Raw genomic sequence first — 17,096 nt, forward strand, 5'->3', positions numbered from 1 at the left:
CGCCGCCGGCGCCATGGCAGGTAGGGAGGCCCCGCGGCGGCGCGTTGGGCTCCGCGGCGGCCCCCCAGCCGCAGCGAGGCCTCCGGCGGTAACAAAGGGAGGCGCCGGGTTCGTTCCCCGCCGCTCCGTGCGGCGGCCCGCGCTGTGGGGGTGGTGGCGGCGGACGGGGAGGTCCCCGGTAGCAGGTGGCCGCGACGCGTCACCCGTGTCTTTGCCTTGCAGCCATGGAGTGCCGGACAAAGCGGCCGCTGCCCCGCGCAGGCTGGTGCAAGGTAAGGCCGCGGCAACGGTAACGGCGCCACCGGGCGCCTCGCGCGCCCCCGGGGCTGGTTTTGTTGTAAGGACGGGGCTTGTGGGGTCAACTTCGCCCTCCTCCTCATCGGCAGCATCCCCGGTGCATCAGGGACAGCTCCGGTACCGGGACCTCTCTGCACGTCCCCTCCTTTGTCTCATCTCCCTCCCTGTCTTCCTTCTCCCACCGCCCCTTCCCTATGGATTTTATGTAACGCGACTAAACAAAACCACGTTATTCCTTCCAGCCCGGTTGCCTTTCAAGCGCTTGAATCCCGTCCCGAAGGAAAAATACGAGGCGGATTCGGAAGTGAAAAAAATCAAGAGCTCGCCGGGCGGTTTTGGTGCCACCAAGGCTTCCTCCCTGGACACGGCGCAGGCGGCGCTGGACAACGTGGAGAACGACTGCCAGCTGGATGCGGATGCCAATTTCACCCCAAAACTCGTTAACGGGAAGGGTCCGTTAGATCATTTTATACAAAAAAACACAAAACACAACACAAATGAACCTGTAATCGTTATTGATCTGACAAAGGACTCTAGCCATAGACTAAGTGACGATGCGGACTGTGTTAATTTAGCCTCGGAAGCATCTTCGTCCATAGGAATAACTAATGGCACGCTAGAAAAAGATAGGAAGCAGTCGAGTTGTGTGAATTCCCCTCAGAATAGGCAAATGGATGATTTGATGGAGGCTGATGCACCATGTGAAGCCGTAGCAAATAAACGGGAAGAACTGGTAGATGAAATCCAGGCTTGCTCTGGCTTGACGCAGTGTAACAGCTCGGAAAACACGAAGAGAAATCAGGGTGAACTGAAGGATGTCATTTTCAAGGGGAAGATGCCTGTAGTGGTTTTGGAGGATATTATGACTGCAAAGTCTCCCCAAGTTGCTTCTGTGGATGGAAGCGTCACATCAGAAAACGAGACTGTGGAATCATCCCATGAAGGAGACTCTGTACTTACTAACTCCTCCTTAAGTTCTCCCTCTGTGAGCTCCCCCGAGACCCAGCCTGCCGCAGAAAAAAGGAGAAATTCTAGTCCTTTAGCTGTCTCAACACCTGTTAGGAAGGTTGGTCTCTTCTCTTGGGTTTTTAAGCGTTATTTTGTTGTAGGTGCTATGGTTATCTGTGCTTATAGGCAAAAGAATAACTGGGATATGCACAAAGCTTAGTCTGGAAAGTGCTGCCAAGCTATTCGTGTTGTAACTGAGCTATGAAGCTTTTGAATCCTTCCTTAAACCCTTTAGCTAAAGGATCTAAGTCTTGATGGTGCATCCGGATGGGAACTTCAGGCTCTGTGAACAGAGAAGGGAGTCCTTATGTGGTTCTCCAAGCTGGGGTGCCAAACTCGGGGCATCTCATGAGGGGGGACACCACTTAACAGGGCAAAGTCAAGGTGGGTTCAGTGGCCCCCGCAGGCAGCAGCGCCACGACGAGCTCCTCTAACCTGATCTGCTGCACGAGCTGCTCCTTTCTGAGCCAAATTCATTCCATTTAGCACCTCGGCCCTGTGGTTTCGGTGACTTTCGGCGCTGCGTCGCAAGGGGAACTTTTCAAGAGGGCATTTTCTGCGCAGATGGCCAAAACAATCGCGTGCCTTCAACGGCTGGGAAGTGAATAGGCTTTTCCAGAGTGTATCCGCTGGGATGTGAAGTGGGAGTTGCTCTTGCAGCAAGCACAATAGCCCGGTCCTTAAAGAAGACATAGAGCAGTCCTGGTGAACGTGCTTGGACGCTGTAGCCAAATTGGGCCTAAACTTACCCAGACTTTGCATTTGTTCTGTTCTAACTACGTTTTTAAAGGGAAAATCAGGAGGTAGATGTTGCCCCGTGGGAGTCTGGAAAAGAAACATGGGATTTAAAGGAGGGCGAAGGGATGGAGTGGAGGGAATCAGGAAAGTGAACGTGCAGAGCAGCTCCTGGTGCTGCAGACACAAATGTCTGCTGCTGTTTGGAGCATTTTAAGAAAGCTTTTCCTGAGCTGCTCTGCAGGGATTTAACAAGAGACTGTAGCACATGTGATGAGGGGGAAAACCCTACTGGTCTGCAGGACATAGCAGTTAATTAGCTGGGATTTCACGGCGTGATGGGGCTTGCTCTTCTGCTGAGTGAATTTTCTCAAAACAACCAGTTTTAGGCTGTTAAATTTGCAGCCTTGCTCCTGTGAAAGACAGTTGAACTCGAGTGTGAACCACACCCAGTGCAGTAGAACAAAAAGTGCTTGACTTGCTATGATATATATGGTAATCATATATATATATATATATATAAAAGTATATCACTTTGCTATGATAATGCAAACAAGTTAATGGCTTCGCATTGCTTGAAGGAAGGTAGAAAACCTCCTGTTGTATTTCTTGCAGTGAGAAATTTGCACTGTTCAGTTATTTGTACTTGTAAGCTTGTTTTCCTAGGTGGAAGCAGCTTGGATTCCCTTGCATCAGGAAACACAAAATCTGCAGATGCAACTTTTCACTGTATAAACTGACTTGTCTGAGTGTAGAAAATAAAACATTTTATAGGGGTTAGTTTTTTTTAATCTCAGGGGTAAACATGTCTCTCTCCTGCCATTCTCAGTGTGAGGTGGGGAGAAAGCCATAATATGCTTAAAGAAAAAAATATTGGCAAACTAAATATTTGATTAAGTGATTCTTTTTGCTGTTGTTTTGGTTTTGACTGTGTAAACATAATATTTTGGGTAAATGTCAGCTTTAAGGGAAATTAAAGTGTGATTCATTGGGAATTTAGGGCTGGTATGCTTGTACTAGTGGAAGGTTATGGTGATGAGAGGAAACCATGGGTAATGTTCCTTGTATTTGAGGGATGAGATCTAAATATTGTAGCACAAGTAAGTGATAGGAGGCAAAAAAGTTTAATACTGGGGAAATGACTTTGCTCTAATGTCCTCTGCAGTGCTCTAGTGATTTGTTTTTATGCACATAATATTGCAGTGCAAATGATGCCTTAGAATTGAGTAGACAAGGGGGATTTGTTTATGCAAAATTGAGTAATATGAGAACTTAATGTAAACTGAAACATTTAGATGTATTCAGGTTTAAATGTAAATCAGTGAGACTAGATACGCTTGAGCTCTATCCTTATACCCTATACTGTAGGAATGCTCATGTTACTGAATATATGAATCTAAAAGAATAATGTTAATGTAATTCAGACCAAGTTTGCTATTCCCTTAGTTGCTAAGTTCTAGCATCTTCTGGAAGGGGAACGATGCGGCTCAATAAAACTGCATTTTCTAATTTCAGGTATCTCAGAAATGCCACAAAAGCTCTGCAGAGAAGGAGAAGCTGAGATTGCAAAGAGTAAGGCACTTTCACTGACATAGAAAGTTAACCTGCTGTGCTTTTGCCTTGCATAGTGAGCAAAGCCCTTGGCGTTTCCTTTTCGTCCCCTTCTAACATCTTTTCCTGGCTTTCCTCGCTGATTCCCGGACGGATCTCAGTGCAGGTCAAGTGCTCAGTTTGCTCCCCAGCTCCTCAGTGCCTGGTAACGAAGTGTGGGTGGTTTGCCCTGCATTTCCAGGGATTTGGGAAGTATTAAGGGCCTATGAACGTTGCTGACTGTTCCTCAAAGGGGTTCTGAGGATTTTGCATCAAACCTTTCCCGACAGAGCAGGTGCAGCCTCTCAGATGGACAAATATAAGCAAAATCTGCAAGCCCCTCCTGTTTAGGGCTGGTTTCTGCTTCAACTTTCTGCTTGTAGTTACAAAACATAGTAATAAGCTCAGCAAATGGGGAGGAACTGCTGGAAGTTGGGCTGGGAAACATTTAAGCTACAGAGTTGCTGGTCAGCAAAGTCTGATCCGTAACAAAGCAGCAGTGTTTAAATTTTGCCTGTGTTTAGTGAGGAAATGCTAAATGAAAAGCAGATTGATGGATTGTGCAGAGTTCTTGAGCAGTTTGTGCTGTAGGAATAGGTTTTATGTGCTGAGGAACCGGCTGGTATTTTAACAGCAGTTTGATAGGCCTGTACTTATGAATTCCCATTACGTTTCTGTAGCAACTAGTTTATAAAGTTAGTAGAGGGTTGCTGGGTTTCTGGACAGGCTGTAGATTCTAGAGATGCTCCTTTTCTTACAGCACTATACAGAATTCCAGTCTGCTGTGGTCTTCCATTCCGCATGCATATTAGAAAGAGCAGCAATGAGGGAGAGATGGGAACGAAAGCCATATTCTGTTAAAAATTAATAGACCCAATAACCCTGCTGTTAACTTCATGCCATTTCCAAACCAGCCAGTAGCTTTTCCTTGATTACTATGACTGTTCTCTGACAATATTGTCTTTCTGTCATTGGCACAATTTCAGATGTTTGTTGTTTCCTGCAGTCACTGCTCAACAAGTCTTGATGTTGCCAAGAAGTCTAAGATGCAAAATAAATAATAAGAAATTAGAAATGCACAATGAGGATATTTGTTTGTCTGAGCACAGATGTATCCTAGTTTCCTGGGGAAGCTGTAATTGCCTAGGATGTAGGGGAGCTATTTTGCCTGAATTTGTCACTTTTAGCATGCATACCACATGCTCATTTATTTGTAGACCTGTAACTGAGATGTCTTACACTGTGTAATTACCTGAAATGAGCAGAAGTGACTGTTCTTCTGCTAACTTCAAGTCTTAGAAAAGAGCTGCACAGTCCAAAGGTTGGACACTTCTGTTCTTACCTTAGAGCCTGAAAAACGGTCAGAAAATGAGACTTCAACATGAACCCAAAATTCCTATTTCAGATCTGTGTAGTGATAGGCCTACATTGAGGTAAAAGCAGGAGAGTTCAGCTCAGGAGGGAGCTGATTCCAAAGCAAATGTTCTGGAAACAAAGCAAAATCACCTCAAAAAAAAAATCTACAAAAGAGTCAGTTGTAAGTAATCTTCAGTAATAAAGAAGTATAATAATGTAGATCAAATATAAAGCAAGTAGAACACAAAGCTTTTTTTTTTTAATGCCTAGAGGGCAAAAAGTGTCTTGGTTGGTTAGGAGAAAAGAAAGTTAATGTCCTCAGAGAGAGTAAGGCCCCAAAATATCAGTAAGGGAAAGCTAGATTAGCTGATGCAAGAGATGGATCCTGTGGATCACCAAGTACCTAGAAATGGAATAACTGACTCCAGTGTCTCAGCTGAAGGAGTTAGATCCTGGTTTTGTTCAGTTTGCACCAGCAGCTTTGCTTGTGCTCCAAGGACACTCGTTTAATGACTTCTTTCCTGCCTAGGACCAGGAGCGCGCAGACAAACTGCAGAAGCTACAGGCAGAAAGAGAAGAAAAGGGAAGGCTGAAAGAAGAGGCGAAAGCCGCAAAAGAGCGAGCCAAGGAGGAGGCGAAGAAGAAGAAAGAGGAAGAGAAAGAACTGAAAGAGAAAGAAAGGAGAGAAAAGAAGGAGAAAGAAGAAAAGGAAAAAGCTGAGAAGTTAAGAGTGAAGGAAGAGAAACGCAAGGAGAGGCAGGAAGCTCTGGAGTAAGTGTTGGGGCTCCTGCAGGTCACAGGGGATGAGGTGCGTTGGTGTGAGCCCCTCTTCATGCTTTCCTTAGCTGCCTGTTCAGCTGATGCTGGTGAAATGGTGTGTGCCACACACTGGGGTGTTTGAAATGTGTCGGAGGCCAAGCAGCCCGGAGCTTTCCCTCCTTGCCTGCAGGCTGGGCTGAACCCAACTTCTGGCTCAAAACAGTTGGAAAGAGTTTTGTGCTTCGCTGCCTTTGCCCTTCGTGGCCACTCGTGTTGTGTGTTTGCAATGTGCTGGCACAGGTGCCCTGTCTGTAAAAGAAATTGCTTGTAATTTGATAACAGTATAGATACCTCCTCTTTCTACTGAGGAGAATTCAAAGCAGCCAAGCTACTACATGGCTTAAACAGATCAATGTTTGCTCTAGAGTGATGAGGGAGTCTTCTGGTCTGAACATTTAATCAAACACCATTCTTGGTTTCAATTAATAGATTATGTTTTTGCCTGGCATGATCAAGGCTTAGTCAAGGTCTGGCATTCCTTCACTCTAACTCTGTGCGAATAAATACTTTATTATATGCGACAACTGAAATTATCTTTATATTAAAGGGCAAAGCTTGAGGAGAAAAGAAAGAAAGAAGAGGAGAAACGGTTAAAAGAGGAGGAAAAGGTAAATGATCTCTCCCTTTTCTTTAAGCTTTTCTACTATGGTGAAAAGATGTTCACCTTGCACAGCCGTTAGCAACGAGGCTCCTGTAGCTGTCAATGCAGCTCTCGGAAGTTCTTCTACCAATACTACTGTGCATGTTTCTTTATCTTTTTATGATTGGTTTTCTTTAAATTTTTATTCTGTTTTATTAAACCCTTACTGCAGTTGGGTTTCCAATGCCAATGGAACAGCTCTGTCTGCTTTGTCTTGGTGGTCACGCTGGAATCTGCACAGATGTGTTACAGAAAACAGTTGTGCTTTTGTTGTTGAGTTACAGGAGCTGATGAATCTCAACTTTGCTCCATACCTCATTAGATTTGAGATTGGGTCATGCATGAGCTTGTCTGGAATTTTTAGATCTCATCTTTACATTGATAATTTGTATTTTCATTCTGATTTCAGCGTATTAATGCACAGAAAGCAGAGATTACTAGATTCTTCCAGAAACCAAAGACTCCACAAGCCCCCAAGGTGAGGTATTGCTGTTTGGTGTTTCTGATTTCATTCTGACCAGTTGTTTAAAGCTTTTAAGGTGAACAAATCATTAGTACTTCTTAATTTTGAAAGTGTAAAGGGCTTTAATAATAATAGCCAGAGCGGAGAATATAAAGAACTCTGTAGTTGCTTTAATAAAAATCTTAATTTTGTCTTGTGCAATGTTGTCTGTAAAGACCTAAATTCCCTCAAGATCATCTGCAGGAGACTTGGGCAGGAATTGTTGGTTTTGTTTCTATAGTAGCGCTTGATATTTAATCTTGAATGGGTTGATGCTGCAGCTTGCCAGGTGTTTGGACCCTAATGATCCTCATTTACCATTTCAGATTCTTGCTGGCTCTTGCGGAAAGTTTGCTCCTTTTGAAATTAAGGAGAACATGGTTTTAGCTCCCCTCTGTCGCGTTGCCCTTGATCCAGACCTCTTGGAACAGCTGGACCAGCTCCTGCGTGCTCAGAATAGTGAAGTTTCTTTCTTGAGGGATCTGAAGTGTCGTAAACCTCGAAAAACTGGACCTACTTTTGTCAGTAACAGCACCGACGAAGCCAACAGGTCAGTCTGCTGCCTTTTGGGTGTTCTTCTTTTTCTTATGCTGAGCTTTTACAATGAACTTCTTTTGTGCTGAACTGCTAGGTGGGTTTGAAGGTAGTTTTAGGTGAAAATGGGAGTCTTTGGAAAGATGCAGCTTTTCTCTGAATGGTCATTCTGTGTGATTTGTCTCCCTGGGAAGCAGTATATTATGATGCAGATTTCCTTCGCTCAGTGCACCACTTCTCAAATCCTTCTCTGCGGGGAATCTTGCACTGCTGGCAGCTCCCTTTCAGCTTGGTTACTGCTGCCCTTTGGTGATGTTTGAGTGGGGACACTTTTTAAAACTGTCAGATGGCTAAAGCAGAGCTGCTGTTGGACACACTGTTGTGTTTAAGGAGCGAAGTGTCCTGTCTGGAGCTCGTGCTCTCATGAGCAGCCTGGGAGCGCCTGCTCTAACAAGCTCAGGGTCTGGGGTGGTGTCATGGGGCTGAATTGAAGGAGTTCTCTGCAGGATGTTCCTTCCTGAGCAGCAGGAGAGCGTGCAGTAACTGCTGAAGACGGTCTCTGTTTTAACAGTGACGTGGTAGTAGTGGATAACTGCCAAACGGATGCTGTTCCCGAAAGGAGGAAATTCGGTCGGATGAAACTTCTGCAGTTTTGTGAGAATCACCGACCCGCCTACTGGGGCACATGGAACAAGAAAACCCCTCTGATCCGGCCCAGGAACCCGTGGTCAAAGGACGGTGTAAGCAACACAGCTGCAGGGAGTGTGGCTGTGGGGTGACTTTTTGTTTGTTCCTCTGGCTCTTTATGCTTGTTGAGTGCGTATGTGGGTGTCCAGGTTCATGTGTTCGTTGGGATCTCTGACCCCTTGCCTATTCCTTCGTGCTACGGGTAGTCTCGAAAGACTTAACTTGGCTTTTGTGTCTGAAGCTGCTGACAGAAATCACATTTTGTTGTTCCTCGCTCTAGAAACTGCTGGATTACGAAGTAGATAGTGATGAAGAATGGGAAGAGGAAGAACCTGGAGAGAGCCTCTCCCACAGTGAAGGGGTAAGGGTTTCGGACGCTAAAAAAGTCTTTTAAACCAACTTTCCTACAACATAAAATACAGCAGCCTGGGGAGCAGGTTTGTCCATCCGTAGAGCCTGAGGCGAGGCAGCTGATACTGGATACTGCCCACTACTTATTTTCTAATAAGAGTTTATTTTTAGGATGATGAAGAGGAAGGAGAGGATGAAGACGACGACGATGGCTTTTTTGTACCCCATGGGTATCTATCTGAAGATGAAGGAGTGACAGAAGTAAGTGAATTGGGACACAGCTGCTGATGTATCACGTAATAAATGTCAGCCCATGCCTGGTGTGTTGGCAGTGAAACAGCTGGTCTCAGATCCACATGGGTGGTTCTGGAACAAACCTCTGTAGCTCAGAGAACACAGTAAAAAGCTGGGTTTAAAACCCTTTTGTGTTTTCTGGAATGATATATCAGGTTTTTGTGCTTGCTTGTGGCTTTAGGAGTGTGATCCAGAGAATCAGAAGGTTCGTCAGAAGCTGAAAGCAAAAGAGTGGGATGAACTGATGGCCAAGGGGAAGAGGTTCCATATTCTACAGCCTGTGAAGATTGGCTGCATCTGGGAAGGTGGAGAAAGCAACAGCAGCCCAAATGCAGACATAAAGGTGCTCCAGCAGTTTGCAGCATGTATCCTGGATCTACCTGTTGTGGAGGAAGAGCAGCAGATACAGAAATGTAGCAAAAAAACAGCAAAAGATCAGCAAAGTAAGACACGAAGGACTAAGTGGTTGTATTTCTGCGGCACTGTCATCCTACTCTGCTTCTGTGATTTGGTCTGTGTGATGGCCAAGCTTGTGCTGCGTGTGGTTAACAGGAGAAGGGAATAACACACAAGGGGCTGTCACAGCGGGGTAAAGTTTGGAATTCAGAGGCCATTTGGGTTGGGGCAATTTGTATTAAACTTAACACATGCAATTGCAGCAGGAATTTAAAATTAAGTCGTAGCCTTTCCTGGAGCATTGGCACGGGTGGGTTGTATCGGCCTGGCTTGTCTTGACCTCCCACCAGTTCTGCCCTGCAGTGACTGTGTGATCCTCCTTCTCCGCAGTCCTCGGCCAGCTCCTGCCGCTGCTCCATGGGAACGTGAACGGGAGCAAAGTGATCATCCAGGAATTCCAGGAGTGCTGCCGGCAAGGACTGTTCAGCGACGAGGGCGGCGACGCGGGCCCCGCGAGTCCCCACGCGTCGCGGCCGCAGACGCCCGTGGGCGAGGACAGCGGCGTCCCCTCCAAAGCCCGGCTCAAGCGGCTCATCTCCGAGAACGCCGTGTACGACAAGCGGCCCAAGTACAGGATGTGCTGGTACGTCCACTCCGAGGTGCTCAAGAGCTTCGAGCAGGAGCACCTCCCCGTCCCCTGCCAATGGAACTACGTCACCCAAGTGCCCTCGGCGGGGAAGGAGGAGGGTGGCAGCGCGCCGGGCGGCCCGGCGCCCGCGCAGACCCCGCTGGTGTCGGCGAAGAGGAGGCCCACGGGCAGCATGTCCATCACCAAGTTCATGAAGAGGCCGCGGGGCGCCGAGCAGGTGAGTTCCTCCAGCCTGGGCACCTTCCTTGGCAAAAACACCCGTGGGCATCCAGCCTGGGCACCTTCCTTGGCAAAAACACAGGGCTCTGTCACAGCCAGGGCTGTGTCACAGACAAAGGCAAAATATTAAGGTGCAAACACAGCTGTTGACACAGATAGATCCCTTTTTAGCGGGCAAGGAGTGACTCTAGTCACATTACGTGACTCTAAAGCAATAGGTTTCTTTTGTATCTCTCTAGCTTGGATTGTCTGTTCCATTTGATATGTTGCTCTCCTGCTGTTCTTCCATTTTTTGCTGTTTGGCAGCGATTGCATCCAAGCCACAAATAGTTTTGAGTGTCTGCTTGGTTTTACAGCTTTATGTAATGTATATGCAGGTTCTTATGTTTGTGTGTGGCTGTCAGAGGTATAGCTGGGGCTGATGGCTTGCAGCACTTGCTTGTGTACCGAGAAAATGCAGCCCGAATGTGCTAGATTCAATCCGTAACAGTCTGTAATTTCTGATGCTTCTGCTGTCAGACACAGCGTTGAGTTTCAAGAGCTGGTTGAAAAAGAAGAAAAATGATGGGAATAGAATGAGATGCATTTGGTGTAGTTTGCTCCAGTCTGAGCTTTGATGTGGTCTCCCCTGCTTTTTGGGGTAACACATAGTGTTAAGCCCTGGATGCTGTTGCATTTAAGACAGGGAGGCTCTAGGGATTAAGCTTGGTATTATCGCCGTTTGCCTCCTAACCTACAGGTAGGACAGGGATTGCACCGTGCATGGGGTTTATTACCCTATGGACAAGGAAGAGAAACCTTGGATGAGGCTTTTCAGGCTCTTCCCACCTTGTTCTTGGGTTCTTTGGCTCTTCCTCCCTCTGAATTCATGTGCGGATCGGGCTCAGATTTGTGAGGAGCTGTTCAGCCCCCGAACTCCATCTGTTTAGGTTTTTTTAGATTTTTTTTTTTTCTATACACTAAATAAAGGCAGAGGCAAAATCTCTGGCAGTTACTGGAGACTGTGCTCAGAACCAGCTCCTGTTTCCTTCTTCCTGCTCAAGGGCTTTTAGTAAAATGACATCCCAAGCCTGAAATCTTCAAAGCTCCTGAAAACACCTTGAAGTAAAGCTGCCCTTGTGAGATGTGATGCTGCTAGGAACAACATGCTGGGAGACTCCAGGGACCTTCTCATATCTGATACCTAAACTGGCAGTGTTCTGGGATCAGGATCCCATCCTTCCCCTCGAGCAAGGCAGGATTTGTGGGGAAATTAGGGATGGTTGGTAGGTCTAGACTGACAGGTTCTGTGTTTCTGGTATGTAGGACTCCATCCTGATGCTTATGCCAGAGATTTGAAGCTGCAGCAAAAGAACAGTTCAATTTTGAAGTGTTTTGAAGTGTTTCCCTTCCATATGCAGGAAGGGAATAGTGAGAAATCTGAGACCTGAGGCCTTCCTGAAAGACGTGAATGTAGAATTTATTGTCTTGAAATAGCTGCTAGGGGCCTGGGACCTAGTTCTAGGATCTGAGGCTTCTCATGCTGCAATCCCAGGAATGCTCCCAGCTGGTCACTGCTGGGCAGCTGCAGCTCCTCGTGTCGCTCGTGTTTGTTATTGCAAAATGAGTAGTTAGGGCTGCTCCCGGGGCAAAAATGGGGTCAGAGAGGGAAGCGCTGTCATCCCACGCCACATAAAAGCCAACCTGACCCAACAGATGAGACATGGGTCGGAGAAGAGGCTTCGGATGTGACACTCCAGGAGTGATTTTTCCAGAAGCAAGGAAACATCCGAAATAATCAGGAGGAGGAAAAAAAATCAGATTTCAGTTAAGGATTCGACCGCATTTATTAGCTGCGTAGGCTGCTTGCTGCATTGTGTAATGGTGAGGGATCTTGGAGCAGGAGCTTGGCGCCCGTCCCGCCGCTGCAGGCGAGGCCTCGTGTCAAAAGTCAGTGTCTAGAGCCAGAAATGTGGGGGTTTTTCTTCCCTTTTCTACAAATATTCCTGCCTGACTGTGCAAACTGCTGTGAGGATGAGTTGGGAATGTCCATGCTTGTTTGCACCATTAGCCTAATAACCTGGAACTCTCTTTTTTTTCCCGCCCTTTCCTCACTAAGGCTGAAGCAGCGGAGACGGACGGGTTTCAGGCAGACACTGAGGAAGATGAGGAAGACGATGACTGCATGATCGTGGATGTGCAGCCAGGCAAAGGTGGGGCAATGGGCGTGCAGCAGAGCAGGAACTCTGTGCTCAGCAAAAGGATCCCTAAATTCCCTAAAGGCTCGACTGGAAACATGGATTTCTTTGTGCGTGTGACCCATTCTTGATACATGAAACTTGATTCTTGATACATACATCTTGATTCTTGATACAAGAAGCTTTATACATTTAATCTCATGCTGCTTTTGCCTATTTCCAGCGCAAAAGACTGCGGCGAGATAAGTTTTTTGCTTCAGGTTTGGAACCTTTTGCTTTGAGAACTGGGATGTGGCGCAGGAGCTTCTTGCAGGCTCTGTTGACACGTGTGCAGCTGCATCTATTTAAGTCTAAAGCACTGTGAAGGCTGTAAAGCTGCTTTTTTTAGGCTTGATGTAATTTTATTCTGGGCTGCTGTAACCCAGTGTTAAAAACAGCTTCAGAATGGTGTTGAAAAGAGGGTTGCGACAGGTTAGGGCAAACACTGAATACAGGCAAAATAAGACTTAAAGCACATATAGCAACAATCTGATTCTATGGGCACATACAGAGATTTGAAACAATTGCAACACGTTCTGTTTTGCAGATTCGACGTTGGCAGCTACAGAATCCAATGGCACAATTGCCCCTCACCAGGACATGAGCATGGCCAGCCCATCTAATCCAATTTGAGACTTAAATGCCTACTAACTTCCCTGTATGTATGTAGAATTACTTAGAAATTTTTTAAACTTGTGTATCTTTTGAACAAGATACTTGAAAGTATTCCATCTTTCTTGTAAAGAGAAGACAGCACTTTGTTCTGCTCCAGACCATGTGGAAGCTTAAACCTTTAGGTCTAGTTTTTAGCCAAAAAAAAAAAAAAAAAAAGCATCTTAATCTGTCCTTAATAAAGCATTATTGAAATTTTGATACTTCTTTGTAATGGAAAGTATCTAAGTTATCTCTAATCTAGTGGCGGGAATTTGAAATATAAGCCTATTGTGATGCCACTGAGGAATCTTTCTGTTCATAATTCTGTATAGCATGGCCTTGGGTATAAATGATGTACAATTATATTTGAATTTATGCTATGTCTGCTATCCTGTTTGTGGTCTTACTTGCTCCAGAGAACAGCAGCAAGGATTTACCTTTAGAAAAGAGGAAGACTCTGCCAGCTGTTTCTCTTTGGGTTGGGCTGGTACTAATTGAATCTAGCAGCAGGCTGACCTAGTCTCCTGTATGCAGCACTGTAATACATGTTTACATAAAAAAAAATAGTCTCTACCTCATTTTTAAGCCGTTTGGCATAGAAAATTGCAAAGACTGTTCTTTATACTACATGTAACAATTGCAGTTGCTTCTTCTCATTTAATACAGTTGGGGAATTGATTCCATTAAGTCTCTAAAATAGTGGCTGAAAAAGCAGGTGAGACCTCAGCTCCCACCCGTAACTGCAACTCTCTTTTTCCACATTTCAAAGAACTCTCAGCAGCACTCAATCTTTAAATATTCCCTTTAATTGGACTCAATATAATTTATCTAAATAAACTCTCTCCAGTAGGAGTTAACAGTGCACACAGAAGCGATAGGAAAAGCTGAGTTCTAGGCCCAGCCCAGGATCCAGGCTCCATCATTTGGTAATCCAGCCTTGAATTAGAACCTAATCCCTCCTCCAAGGGAGGAGAGGGGTAAGTCCTCAGGATCTAGAAAATACCACAAGCAGTAACTGCTAGAACTTGATTTTCAAAGCCATTAAAAGCAGCCCCGTAGTGTTTTAGTGGGCAAGGCTGCTAGAGGGGAGATGACAGCAAGGGTTGGGGCATGGCAGAATCTGGACTCTCACTGCATGGAGCTAAAACGAGCCTCATTTCCAAGGTCCCGGAGCTGGAAGCTCCACCAGGCTTTAGGGAAAGGAAGGAAGAGTCTCAAATCCTCAGCTCTGACTCTGCTCCCTTTATTTCATGACAGGGTCTGGACCTGGGAGAGGAGCTGCGGTTTGAGGGGGCTCGTGGGCTGCTCCTCTCCCGCAGCCTGGATGTCTGCCATGACCGATGCATCCCACACCAGGGTCAGGAGGCTCGAGGGCACCTGCAGGAGGAAGGGCAGGATTAGGAAGCTGCAACTCCGCTCCCGGGAACGTTGTATGTGTTCCTAGACCTGACAACCTCTAACAGGGTTTCCAGGGAGAAGGAAGATTGTAGAACCCCGCTCTGGTTCTTGGCCCAGCTCCCCTGGGACAGCGTCTCCACCAGCTTTTCTTACCTTTTAACAAACTTACCAGCCCACATTCATTGAAGGCCAAGGTCTCGTCTGTCAGTTTGACACCTCCAGGCCCCAACAGCTCAAAGGGCAGCCAGTCATTGACAAGCGCTTCTCTCACAAAACTGTAGAGCACAGATATTGATTCTCGTGCATAAAATGTCCCTGCCATGAAAAAAGAAGGCAATACATTGAGGGGGGGAAAAAAAGTTTCTTTGTAGCCTTGTTTTCAAGTAGTAACAAGAGTGGTAGCTGCTGTAGGGCTTGAGTACTGATGCTAAGTTTATGAACTGCTTCAATGCCCTAGAAGTGCAGCCTGGTTCAGCTACAGAAGCAGACTCGCTCAAGAAAAGTGTCACTTCAACTGTGCTAAGTCCCTGCCAGGCAGCAGCAAAGAGCTGGGGAAGCCTGGAGTTATTTCCAGCACTCAGCTGCAAAGGAATTGCTCTGTTGCCACCAGGGCAGCAGCCTCCTGCTGCCTCCTCTAACGAGCCCATGCTGATTAACAGTGCCTTGAGCCCCAACCCTCTCCCTGGGTTATGGTCCCAGCCCTACTTGGATAAAGCAAATGCTCAGACACAGCAGAGAGCCCTCCCAGAGCTGCTCCCACACCAGGAGCCTGTTATTTCATCCCGCCCGCTGGGTTCTGCACATCTCCAACCCTGCCTGTTGGTCAAGCTCTTGCAGTACAAGCGTTTGGGCGGGTTACGAAGGAAGGGCGAGTAGGGCTTTGCCTTGGAGGATGTATCCGTCGGGAAAGCGGACGCGGAGCAGGGTGTAGTTGTACTTGCGCATCTCCCTCTGCTCGTCCCGCTCCCGCATGGCCCTCGTCCGCAGCATCGAGGCCTTCTCCACCGCTTCCGACCTGAGGACAGACGGGAATCTGAGCAGGATGGAGAGGTAGGAGCCCCCCGGGGCCTCCCTTCGGCCTCCTCACCGCAGCCTCTGCTCCCGCTTGATCTCTTCGGCCGTGAGGTTGTAGAAGTCGTTGGGCAGCTCGAAGCGGGCGGCTGCCGGGGAGGGTTTGAACACGGAGAGCTGCCGCTCCAGCCGCGCTCGCACCGGCTCCGAGCTCAAAAGCTGCTCCTTGTAGTCCTTGAGGTCTTCCAACCTGCTCAGCATCTCCTCCTTCAGCACGTAGTACTCCTCTGTGGTCTCTGCAGCAAGAGCACACGCTGGAGACTTGTTCTTTACTTCATATATGAACTTTTAAGAATGAGGAACCCGATAGTGCTCTGAATAACAAGGGAGCTGCAGAGTGAGGGGCTGTTTCTCCTGCAGCCGTGGAGGTTAAAGCGCTCGGAGCAACCTGAGGTGCCTCCTGAGTCTCCCTACACTTTAGTACATGGTATTTCCTTGCCTTGTTCTGGAATGGGTAGTGTTTTCGTCTCAAAACCAACAGCTTGGAAAAATTTGTGTGTCCCTTCCAGGCAGCTTATCCTTTCCTATGAGAAAAGGTAAAAAATTCAGTGTAGGCTGCTCCAGGAAAGGAGATCCCTCAGCAAAGGGCACCCACAGGAGTCTCTTACCTGAAACACTTTGTTCTGTAGTTTGATTTTCCGGTACTTCTCCTCCTCTGGATGAAGATAGATATTATCCAGGTACCTGCAGGAAAAGGAATGTACATGATGGATGAAAACACTCATTACAACCGAAACAGCTGAGAGATGTAAAAATACAGAGCCCTGAGCAGCAGTTCCCAAACCTCTTAGACCAAGGGACTAGCTCTTAAAGCAGCTTCCAACTTTTTGGCATTTTGGCACGTCCAGCGTTTGTTTCTTTGGGCATTGCGCGTCCGTCCCCCGTACCTGGCCATGGTCTCCACGCCCACGCGCACCTTCTCCCGGTCCTTGTTGAACGTGTGGATCTCCATGATGGAGGCGGCCACGGGATCCACGGAGAAATACTGAGGGACAAGGAGTCAGGGTGGCACCGGGGGAGGCCTCTGGGGACCCGGATCGGAGCGGTGCCGCCCAGGCAGGGAGGGATGGAAAAAGGGCGCGTTATAGGGATTAGGGATGAGGGAAAAAGGAGGGACGCGCGGGCGGCGCTTACTGCCAGGATGGCCTCTCGGATGTGCTTGTCCTTGGCGCCCTTCCTCACCACGGCGCCGGTGAGCGGGCAGCTGAAATAGACCCCGGGCACGGAGAGTCCTGCCGCCTCCTCCTCCTCCTCCTCCCTGTCCGAGCAGGGCGGCTCCTGCAGGAGACAGCACCGGGGAGGAAGGAGCTTCCCGGTGACAGCGGCGGTGGCAGCGGGTGACCCCGGGGCGCCTCGTACCTGTCGCTCCGCGGCGGCGGCGCCGTCCTCGCCCGCGGCCGCCTGCGCCAGCAGCTCCCTCCTCACTGCGGGGACAGAGGCGGCCGGTGGCGGCGACAGCCCCGGGGGGGGACATGAGGACCCCCCCGCCCGCCGCCGCTGTCCCCTACCCTGGCTCCGGATGGCCTCGTGCGACGAGGGCGCCCGCGCCTTGGGCTTCAGCTCCATGCGGGCCAGCGCCGCCGCCGCCGCCATCTGCGCCTCGCTCGTGGGGCCCTGGCGGGGCCGCGGCGCCGCCGCCGCCGCCTCCGGCTTCTCCTTGGGGGCCCTGGCGGGAGGAGG

At 48.0% G+C, this 17,096-nt stretch overlaps 2 protein-coding genes across 6 annotated transcripts; one reads left to right on the plus strand and one right to left on the minus strand.

The window, feature by feature from the left end:
• Positions 1-221: 221 nt before the first annotated feature.
• Positions 222-13,031, plus strand: CHAF1A (chromatin assembly factor 1 subunit A). Its single transcript, XM_010228358.2, is given in 15 exon segments — positions 222-231; positions 234-272; positions 540-1,363; positions 3,556-3,612; positions 5,516-5,757; positions 6,353-6,413; positions 6,855-6,923; positions 7,274-7,497; positions 8,053-8,221; positions 8,449-8,529; positions 8,691-8,780; positions 8,995-9,256; positions 9,600-10,075; positions 12,176-12,269; positions 12,841-13,031. Coding segments are annotated over 15 exon segments (2,781 nt in total). The 5' UTR covers positions 222-224; the 3' UTR covers positions 12,927-13,031.
• A 1,138-nt stretch (positions 13,032-14,169) lies between these two features.
• On the minus strand, positions 14,170-17,056 carry UBXN6 (UBX domain protein 6). 5 transcript variants are annotated; one of them, XM_088527099.1, is made up of 11 exons: positions 16,925-17,056; positions 16,812-16,840; positions 16,737-16,775; positions 16,551-16,670; positions 16,304-16,401; positions 16,025-16,100; positions 15,856-15,940; positions 15,433-15,652; positions 15,230-15,360; positions 14,515-14,660; positions 14,170-14,324 (listed from the first exon to the last, which is right to left on the minus strand). In XM_088527099.1, the coding sequence occupies exons 1-11, from the start codon at positions 17,007-17,009 to the stop codon at positions 14,196-14,198; spliced, it is 1,158 nt and encodes a 385-aa protein (XP_088383225.1). In that variant the 5' UTR covers positions 17,010-17,056; the 3' UTR covers positions 14,170-14,195. The 5 variants fall into 5 exon arrangements, with proteins under 5 accessions (XP_088383225.1, XP_088383222.1, XP_088383221.1 ...); XM_088527096.1 differs by lacking the exon at positions 16,737-16,775 and having other exon boundaries at positions 16,551-16,691; positions 16,776-16,840; XM_088527095.1 differs by having other exon boundaries at positions 16,767-16,840.
• Positions 17,057-17,096: the final 40 nt, after the last annotated feature.

This window comes from Tinamus guttatus, unplaced genomic scaffold (genome assembly GCF_059628265.1).
Source record: "Tinamus guttatus ecotype Peru unplaced genomic scaffold, ASM5962826v1 Tinamus_guttatus_pri_ptg000261l, whole genome shotgun sequence".
NCBI lineage: Eukaryota > Metazoa > Chordata > Aves > Tinamiformes > Tinamidae > Tinamus > Tinamus guttatus.

Coding starts and splice junctions, on each gene's coding strand:
- UBXN6 (XM_088527096.1), bottom strand. CDS start 17,009: ATGGCGGCGGCGGCGGCGCTGGCCCGCATGGAGCTGAAGCCCAAGGCG. Junction 15,941..16,024: donor TACAGAACAAAGTGTTTCAG/GTAAGAGACTCC, acceptor CTTTTCTCATAG/GAAAGGATAAGCTGCCTGGA. Junction 15,653..15,855: donor ACTACCCATTCCAGAACAAG/GCAAGGAAATAC, acceptor CTCTTGCTGCAG/AGACCACAGAGGAGTACTAC.